The 10,661-nt window shown below is 34.5% G+C and overlaps 1 protein-coding gene across 1 annotated transcript in view; it reads left to right on the forward strand.

Annotated features, from left to right (window-relative positions):
* The window catches only part of LOC126335169 (inositol polyphosphate 5-phosphatase E), a 90,040-nt gene extending 80,385 nt beyond the window's left edge, over positions 1-9,655 (forward strand). The window contains exon 7 of the mRNA XM_049998151.1: positions 2,835-9,655. Within this exon, the coding sequence (XP_049854108.1) occupies positions 2,835-2,949 (115 nt within the window). The 3' untranslated portion in view covers positions 2,950-9,655. The remainder of the gene's footprint in view (positions 1-2,834) is intronic.
* Positions 9,656-10,661: the final 1,006 nt, after the last annotated feature.

Raw genomic sequence — 10,661 nt, forward strand, 5'->3', positions numbered from 1 at the left:
AGAATGATTTCATAGAATGGTGGGGTGGTACCCTATAACAGCTGTGGTGAAGAACGGTCAGTCAGCAGATCAATTCAAAAGACACTAACTAGGTGGTTGCACAGTGTTCCACTTCACTTACTGTTACAGCTAGCCAGGATACAGTTTTTTGTAGTCATGGAGTGACTGCTGACCAGAGCTGACTAGGCCTCAGTTCATCAGTAGCGAAGTTTACAACCGCCACTTCTTCAAATGGTAGACATTGTCTGATATTTGTGATTTAACATCAGGTATTGACAAAATGCACTGCACCTGTTGGGAGATCACACAGGGAGTGTTAAGCACAACCTTCTAATCTTCTTAATCCAATTTGAGACATAGAATATTTCCATGCCTTGTGATAAGTAGCTATCTTAGGCCTGTTCCTCAAATCTGGTGACTGGTTTGTGAGTCACACTAGTTGTGATGATGGAGTCATGTTCAGAAGGAGTAGGCTTCAGAATTAGTCCATCTTACTTATGTGTTTCATAAGGACATTAACAGTTGCTTCCTCCCATTATTTTTCAACTGCCTTGGTGCTCCATTTCTCATATATTCATTCTCCACACACACACACACACACACACACACACACACACAGTGAGAGAAAAGTGGCCTTCTATATACATCCATACAAGCACTAATTTCTCTTATCTTATTTCTGTGGTACTTATGCGAAATGTACATTGACAGCAGCGGAATCATTCTGCAGCCAGCCTCAAATGCCAGTTCTCTAAATTTTTTTGAATAGTGCTTCATGAAAATTCCATCGTCTTTCCTCCAGGAATTCCAATTTGAGTTCAGGAAGCATCTCTGAAATACTTGTGTGCTGACTGAACCTACCGATAACAAATCTAGCAGCACACCTTTGAATTACTTTGGTGTCTTCCTTTAATCTGACCCGGTGAGCATCCCATACACTCGAGCAGCACTCAGGAATGAGCCACACTGGTGTTCTGTGTGCTTTCTTCTTTATAGATGATCTACACTTTATTAAAATTCTCTCAATAAACCAGAGTCAACCATTCACCTTCCCTATTACTGTTCCATTTTATATTGTTCAACAAAGTTATACCCAAACATTTAATCTATTCAACTGTATCAAGCAGAACACTACTACTACAATATCAAATCTGGGAAGTAAATTAGCTTAAAAGTACAAATAATGAAAGTAATATGAGGTGGGTCAAAACTCTAAGTACAAATAATTACTTAATGAATTTCCAGAGAAAATGAACTGGTTTCTGGGAATAGTGAAATTTAGCCTATCCAGTGAGCTAGGTCTTTTCATGAATGAGCAGTTATTAACTCACGACATTTTCACTATCACATGGTATGGGAATAACTCCAGTTACAGATTTATCTTTAAGAAAAATGTTTAATGGAAAACTGTGTCTTTGGAATTAGCAGCACTCAAATAATTTAGTGAACTAGGAATGTTATTGCAGCACTGCTTAGATAAGACTTTTGACATTTCAAGTGAATGAGGTACATCTGCAATAGTGTAATAATTGAAAGAGGAGTAGAATGATAGCAAATAGAGTAAGTCCATCTTGACAAGATCCAGAGCACACTCTTTGCCTATTAATCTTTCTGGTAAGCTGGTAACTGCCAGTTCCCAGTTTCCTCCTCTCCCTCCTGCTAATGAAGTCACACCAAAAATTGTTATGCACTCTCTCTCCCCCCCCCCCCCTCTCTCTCTCTCTCTCTCTCTCTCTCTCTCTCTCTCTCTCTCTCTCTCTCTCTCTCTCTCTCTCTCTCTCTGCTGTTCAAAAGCAAGGTGGTGTAATTTTTGGGTCTTAAAGTGTGAAAGTTTTGCTTTTCTGTGTATAAAATTAGCTGCAAGCAGTCCAGCGAACTTGGAGATGACATGATGTATGCTGAGATAAACAGCAGCAGAAAAAGCACAGAAAATATGCTGCAGACAATGACACCAAGTCCTGAAAACATGCTATAATGTACAATAAATAAGATTTAAAGAACCCATTGATGATGGTGATATTTGTTGCTGAAACTAGTTTGGGAAATAAATAAGTAAATAAATGACAAAAAGTGTTTTGCATCAAGGCAGACTCACAATTCCTATATTGTTGTTTTTATATGAATGTTGATTGGAACACCTTGTTAGTTAGGTAGGATGGTTTGTTTGCAAATGGTATGCTCTTGATTTCATCTGAGATTTGAGTCTTCCAACCATTCTTAGGGGAGCAACGATGTAATGTGAAGTCCAAAGCACTGTGAAACTTTATACATTGCACACACATAAAGTTTCGTCAAAGGGGAAAGTCACACTGTGTGTTAAGGAAAAACTAGAACTGGAGACAAACTCAAAACTTACGAGTTTGTTGTCTTAAACAAGGATTCTGTAAGCAGATATCACTGATACATAAATCAAGGCTAGTAACAAAACATAACAAAGTTTAACACACACACCTGTTGTTATCAGTACAATCACACTAACATATTTGCTACTGATGGTCACTATGTATGAAACTTTTAGTTCCTAAGCTGTAGAATTTACTAATGATGCTTGGAATGGCATGCTGAAATTTAAAACATACGAGTATGTTACTTTTTCCAGGTAACTCCCTTTCTTTCTTTAATTCTGTACTTACCTCACTTCTTCGTAGTCCACACCACAATGACAAGTCTAAAGTAAGACAGGTGGATAGTGGGAAAGTAATGTGCTAGTCAGTTAATTCCTGTAACTGAAACATGGAAGTACTACTGCTGTATCTTTCATGAGAGTGAGCAGATGTTCTTCCTGTACATCAAATATTGGTAATATTCATGTCATACATTTTGTTTTGTTTTAGTATTCCTTTGGCAGCAGGCCTCTTCAATCGTGATGTGTACCTTGAAGGCATCAAGCGACGTGCTGCTGCATTGGATAGAAGCCAAGGAACCTCGGCTATTTGTAGTATGCAATGAGGAATATGTTTATAAGGCATATGATGATATTTACAAAATCTGAATCGTCAGTTTTATTTTTACTTCTTTTTATCAATTTTTGAATTGTGAATTTGGTGTGTTTTTAGTTTATTTTGTAATGAGAACTGAATGTGAACTTGATTCCCAGAACTACATAACATGCTGAACGATCGCTGAGTGACCTTCAGTATTATTAGGATCTAAATCTATAACTTTTGTAATCTGTTTGGATAAAACTTGTTAAAAACAGGTTCCGTGTCGCAGTATTATGACAAAACAGTTAGTTCATTCTAGTCATGTGACTATAGAAGTTTTCTATATTGCAAAATTATGTAACAACTTTCTAGTCTTTACAGTGTATACAGTAAGTTTTGAACTATTTTTACTAAAATACACATTTATGTGCTAGTTGGTATACTAGTAACGAACAAAGCAATACATTTCTTGATTTGTGTCTGAGGATGTTCATGAGCTTTAGACTACAACTGTATTAATTTGTTGCAATGCATGCTGCTTTCTAATTGTCTTTTATTTTTAGCTATGTAAATGAATGTACCTAATGTAAAACAACTCTGCATTTCACTCATATTTTAACTGAAATTTAAATGAGAGCATATTGCAAAGACATGATTTTGTTATAAAGAAGAAGCGCACTAATTAATTCTGATTATCATAAATTAGAGCAACATTTCATGTTTCAAGTCTCAGAACTTGGGGCCATTTGCAAGGAGTTGTTATGCTTGAGGGCAGCAACCATTACATACAGTACATTTACTGGACATTTTGCAGCGGTCTCCTTGTTATACGAAAGATGGTTTTTTGCTTCCATGGCTTTGTGTTCACCACAAGGGTTATTAATTTACTTGGATTTAATCTTTATTTTTTAAAGGATTTTTTCTGATTTGAGACATAGTATCAGTGTGCTCATAGTTAATGTATTGTAAAAGTGACAATTTTATGTTGACCAGTATTTTATCTCACTAAGTTTACCAAAGAGAGGAGGAATCTGCTACGTTTGACAGGAAGAACTGCATATAGTTTAGGTTACAGTACAGGTAATCCAAAATTGGAAGTTCTATCTTCTGCAGTTATGAGACAGGAAAAAAATGTTTTAAAATTAGATAAAAGACAAACTAGAACTAAAATTTTGGATTGCATTGCTGAAGAATCAGATTCTTAAGAATTTTATGTAATTTTGGAGATAAGGGAAGCAGTATTCAGATAAATGTAATCAAGATCAAAAACAGCTTAGTAAAGAGAATTATAGTAAGAAAAATGATTAATACAACATTAACAGGATAAAAGTAACTCAGAAGTTGGACAGAAAGAGAAGGAGAAAGGAGAAACACAAACACGAACTGTAAAGATGAGTGTAAAAACAATAAGCAAGGTAAAAATGAATAAGATTCAATATAAACAGAGGATATACTGTATTTCTGGGGATGGGGGACTGGGTTTATGGTAGGATCAGAGAAGCTAAAAATGAAATATCAAACCAGAAAAGAGACATGAACTGGATGCAAGACAGAATGTGAAGGAAAAAGGTAGTAACACAATTGGACATTACTATAGGTTGAAACTGCAAGAGGAAGCAGAAGGAAAATAAGATATAACTTAATACTACTAAATCTTGAAGTGCTGACAGTCAATTCAAAGGGTGGAGGTGATAGAATAGAGATACAAGGATTTGTGTTGTGAAATATGCTTTGCAGGATGATACCAGGGTGTTGTTTCTTACTGCAACCATAGAAACATAGGGGAGCTCTTTGGAATCAGTCTTGTATAGCTGTGTTGATGGATATTACTCCTGTGAGATGTACTTGTCTCACACTATTGGGTTGGCTTTACTATTGTATTGTACTTGCTCATTTTATCTTGTCTTTCTCGTTGATCCCCCCCCCCCCCTCCCTCCCCCCTTTACCCATCCCTCACTTCAGGCCAACCTACATTCCATCTCTGGGGCCTCTCTTTCCGAACTCATTCCCGATTATTCTGTTTTCATTCTCTTCTTTTAATTTTTTTCACCTTTTTATATATACATTTTTTGCATATTTTTGTTCTTATCATGATTCATGATTAGTCACTTTAACATGTTAGTTGTTCTGCACCTTTATACATCTCTTCTCTTATCTCAGTCTGTCTGTGTCATAATTGGTAAAAAGTAATTTTTGTTTTTGAAAAAACTGAAATTTACTTTCAACCTGTTTATGCTGTTCTACTACATACTTTAATTTTGATGTGTTTGTTTATTTTATTAACCTGTGATGTAGGTTGAAACATTTTTTCTGTGTCACTTTTAAATTAAGCTGTACTTTGTTTTAAGATACATTGGTCATGTAATGTGGAATTACATAATAACATTTAATTTGTTTTATTTTCCATCCTCTGTCATTCCTTATTTCTGTACCTGTTAAAGGATAATTGAGCTGGAAAGCTGTAGAAAGCATCCACTATATTGTGAATGTACTAATCATTTTTAGAAGAAAATTTGCAATGCAAGTGATGACCTGGCTTTTCATTGTTATGTATTTGCTCATATTTTGTGTACTGACATTTTCTGTTCAAGAAAATATCTTAATAACCACCTATTGTGTGATGAAAACCATGCTTTTCTGTATCTCCTCTGTGTTGCTTATCATTCCCCTTTCAGTGACTGTTCTGTCTTGTGCTAGTCATTTCATGTTAGCAATTTAGTTCCCAAACTTTTATGACACAAAACATTCCATTTTGTACCTGGTTTCCTGCTCATATGCAACATAGTGTGAGCTGATTTTCCTAAGAGACTAATTTCTTGTATTTCTGACTAGCAAATGTGTATTCTCGTTCAAAGTTTTGAACCATGCACACACTTTTTATTTTTATAGCAGTTGGTCATTGTGATTGTGTTTGGTAGTTACATATAGTCACAATGACAGTTTTAATGTTCCTATATGTTATCCTATCTAAAATAATTACCTCGATGACTGACACACATGCTACATTTATTGGTTGTGAAAACTGTTGACAGATTCTGTGCAACATCCAAATTGCTTGAGATGGTAAGAAAGAAAAACTAATAGTAGTCTGTATTAAAATTCTTTCTATGAGCTCATCAGATGTAGCATGATAATTAAGCTGTCCAAATTCTCATTAGTTTTGCATTCTTGTAAAAATATATTTCATGCATTGTTCTTATTTAAAAATAACATCACATTGTAGATTCCTTGCAATTTTCTTCCTAATTTTTTATAAGTTGGAGCCGTTCAGATTATTTATCTTGCACATATCAATACGGGTTTTCTTTTTTATGTACTTAACAAAAGCAATAATAATTAAGAAATATTTTGTTTGTGTTATGTTAGTTGCAGAAGTTTCATTTAATGTCATTGTGAGTTTGTGAATGTTCAACATTTGTTGATTTCATTACTCACAAATAAATAAAGTGGAGGCCTAAGACAGCTTTGGCAAATATTGGCAGTAGATGTGTTATTGTGTCTATCCTATTGTTAAGGTAAGACTACAGAATAAATTTCTCATATCTGTTGCCATACAGATATTGCAGAATCTTGTGAAGTGTATTCAAGCACACATGAGAATATAGGTAAAAATGTAGTATCATCAAACATTTATGTGTATTAGGTTAAACCACATCAAATAAAAAAGAACCAAGATTTTCTTCAATAAAAGTTACTTGCACTGTATAATATATTTAGACTGTATGTATCTCTACATATCAAATTCCCTTCATTCACAGCAGATAGTCCGAAGTTTAACCTGTGATGGGACACAGTGTTTTTATACTTTCTGTGCACAAGATCAGATGCTTTTCTTTTACTCTTCAGCATTTGCTTTGCTTCTGATATAAAGAAACAACATTTTTAATAGAGATGACAGGCTTGGATTAATAATTCAGGGCTATGTGGCAATCACCTGCATTTTTCCAATGGATTATTGTTTCAGACTAGTAGGCTACATTTAAATAGCATTGCCTGGAACACTGATACATTAGGAATGCTGCAAAACAACAGTCATGAAAGTGTGAATCAAAGTAGCCACTTCCACTGTCCTATGACCAGTAGCTTTATATATTTAAGAAATTTTGTGATGTTCTAATAAAGTCTTTACTGAATCTTCACTGATAACTTCATATTCTGTGCCTCAGCTATGAAAATACTGTACTAGTCTAGCATGGTGATACATCTTGACTTATATATGCATGTGTTTTTTAAAAACGTTTCTTAACCATGTTAGACATTGCAGCTATTTTCAGACCAAATAAATGTGATATATATTATCTATTCTCTGTATATGTTTGTACTGATATTTCATTCTATTTTTTGCTCAGGATTCAGAATACTTATCCAAGTCAAAAGAAATATTTTTTTGAACAAAATGCCTTTATATTAATAATATCTGTTTCTTAAGTATGTAAATAGTCCTCAAAGAAAATGTTAAATGTTCTCAAATGTTTACATCGTTATCTGTGTTAACTGTTAGGCTGTAAAGAATTGACTGTGAAAATGAAGTTCTAAAATGTATCATTCTCAGTAAATGTGTTCAGACTTTTGATTTATAAATTCCTTATTTGTATATAGAAACGCATGTTTGAACACAGTATTCTGAAAATATGCTCATGATAAAATGAAGTGAACTACTATGAAATAAATATTTGACAGACCATTTGGATTTTGATTTTCAAATTGATAAAGCACAAAATAAGCTGCAGGACTTGTAACCAATTCTTAGCAGTAATTGCACAATCCAGAATACCATTTATTTTTTATATGTAGCTACATTGAGAAAATGTAGTATATAGTAATTCTATCAAAGGGAGCTTAAATAGAGCAAAATAACAAATTGTGAGACAGGCCAGGTCTACCCTTGAACTCAATGCAGGTGGGTTTGAGTGATCTGCCTTTCTTTTTAACCTTCTCCAACCTTCCACCCCCCCCCTCTCTCTCTCTCTCTCTCTCTCTCTCTCTCTCTCTCTCTCTCTCTCTCTCTCTCTCTCTCTACCCTGAAGAAGGAACTATTAGTTCTGATACCTAAGTCTCTTGGCAGTACTACGTATTGTGCCTCCTCAAGGTAAGCAGAGGCAAGAAAATCAGTCTCGTGAAGTATATAATAATTTGTGTTGGCATGGTAATATCTTTTGAATTATTCAAGACACAATCTGGCTCCAGTGAAAGCGTGTCTGAAGTCCAAAAATTATGTGAATGTTCTTTCTCAATGATAACTATAAATTTTCTGCTGAATGTTTCTGTCTGTAAGATACAGAAACTGCTCTTCCACTTCCCTGACATAAACTAAAAAGGCTATTGAATGAATTTGTGGACCAATAAAGAGATGTACATAAACACTCCATTCCTCCAAAAGCTATAATCGGAAGTGTTAAATTAGTGATGTGCTTCCAGGTGTGCAACCTAATTGTTTCCATGTTATGCACAATATTTCAGTGATTGACTCACTAGTCTTCTTCAGGTGTTGCAAGTTGTGCTACTATGCGTACTTGCAGCCTAGGCAACAAATCAGACTGCACAAAAAATGAAAACACAACTCTGCTGAATATCTGGAAAGTAATCCTTCATCACACTGAGAAGTCTCAAATGACTATTTTCTCAGGTAGTGCTTTCCAATTATTCTTGTTTGTTTATTGTCATCCATTCCTCTGAGCAATACCAAGAAACACTGCTAATAATATTCAGTGTCAACTGAATTGCAAATTATTCACATTGTTTTTCTTGGTTTAATGATTTCTTTTATTTCGAAATTTGCATTTTTCTGCAAGCTTTTTTTACTTGAAGTTGACTCATTTATTACAATTTCTTCAGTCTATTCTTGTAGCTCTTTACAGAGTTCTTGCTTTCAATCCTCAGCTATAATTTTTTTTTCATGCAGTTGTTAGTGAATACTCTAAAGAGGCTGAGGTGTTACAGAGGTTTAATTTCTCCTGCGCATTTCTTTTCCTTTGTGCTTAATTTTCTGTTTATGCATCCCTCTTTCCCCTGTGGCAGTACTGAGTTATTAATTAATTATCATATGGATTCATATCCATGCAAGGATAATTGCAACAGACTGAAGGGTTTCTAATTCTTTTGGGCTTTGAGACCTCTCAAAGTGATCTACAAACTATTTTTTTTAATTTACACTCTCGATTATTTGTCGAAACACATGTTCATGTCAGAAAGGTGCAAACTGTTGTGCATATTATTGTTAAATATCCCTCTCGTTCAGCTGTCTCTACATCTTTTTGGTTGTAGTTTTTGTTACAGTAATGGAATGAGTGTAGGTATTGGGCTTCCTCTGTATTATATCTTTATTCATTCCATTGTTTCCAGCTTTCCCTTTCTTTCACATCTTCCTTTTTCGCTATGCAGTCTTCATTTTAAAACCTGCTATTTTGACTGTGAGTTTGTGAGAAGAGTCTGATTATTAATATTACTGAGAATGAAACATCAATGGCATCTTGTCCTAATATTATGGGTACCTTTACAGTGAAATATTATATTAAACTGCATCTCAGAGAAGTATTTTTGTTGCTTTTGTTAAATTTTACTAATATTTGTACTCAGTATACTTTCTTGATACGCTTGTAGACTGTGTGTGTCTGACAAGCCCAGGAACATGTGTCTTAAATTGATCAATCCATTAAATGTGAAATTGTTAAATAAAGAAGAATTTGTGTTTAAATAAAATAATGAACTTGTCAACTGTTCTGTGTTTATTTTTAATTTCAAAATGTCCACTTGGTCTTAAGAATGTATAATTCCATGTTACCAGCTTCAATACTCCATTGTTCATAGGAACAATTATCAAGAATTCAGGAGGGAGCAAACTAATTATGGTGAAAATTAAATATTCCCAATTTTAGCATCATTAATAATCTGTGCGCATGGCAAACAATCTTATACAAAATATTTGATTTGTTGACAATAATTGTGTACCCACTGGCAAAATTGGAATGTGTAATGATTATTTTCAAGTCTATTTTGATTACCTCTCCTCCTTTGTTGTTATCTGCATTTCTTTATAAGCAATTATATTCCTAATTTATCATATGTAATGTATTTAGGCACTTTTTTGAATGCACCCAAGGTGATGTACCACAAAGTCTCCACTTTTGTTTTGGAAGTTTCTTGACAGGTTTTATTTCTGGCAACATTTAGCGTTATGTATTTGAAGTACATTGAATTTATAATTACAGTTCTCTATATTGCACCTTCTGAATGATGTAACTGATGGAGAGAGAGTTGGTTTATTGCTGAGTGGGAATAAATAGTATTTATATTTGAACCTTATTTCCCACAGGATGTTCTCCGGTTGATGTAGCTCTACTCAAATGAATGCCTTGAACAGCGTGTGCCATGTGCAAGACCAACAACGTGATGGGGAAGTCATTTTTGGGTAAGGAAGTAACCTGCTCGCCTGCTAATCATAGGCACAACACTGGCAGTGTTAACAGCAAAGGTTATAATGTGTAGGACACTTCCTTTAGAAATTCCATCTCCTGCCCAAACTCATGACCATGAGTCACCAACTCAATAAATGAAGTAAAATATAACAGGAAAGCCTCTAATAATCTGAGGAAATGTCGCTAGAAGCCCCTTGGCAGGTCTCTTTGATTAGCTTTGAATGCGAACATTTTAGGTTAGGCTTTATCAGACTTTTATTGACATTAAATGGAACAAGAAGTCACACTAAATAAATGTAAATCCACCTGATGATGGGGGGTT

This window comes from Schistocerca gregaria, chromosome 2 (assembly GCF_023897955.1).
Source record: "Schistocerca gregaria isolate iqSchGreg1 chromosome 2, iqSchGreg1.2, whole genome shotgun sequence".
In the NCBI taxonomy this organism is placed as follows: Eukaryota; Metazoa; Arthropoda; class Insecta; order Orthoptera; family Acrididae; genus Schistocerca; species Schistocerca gregaria.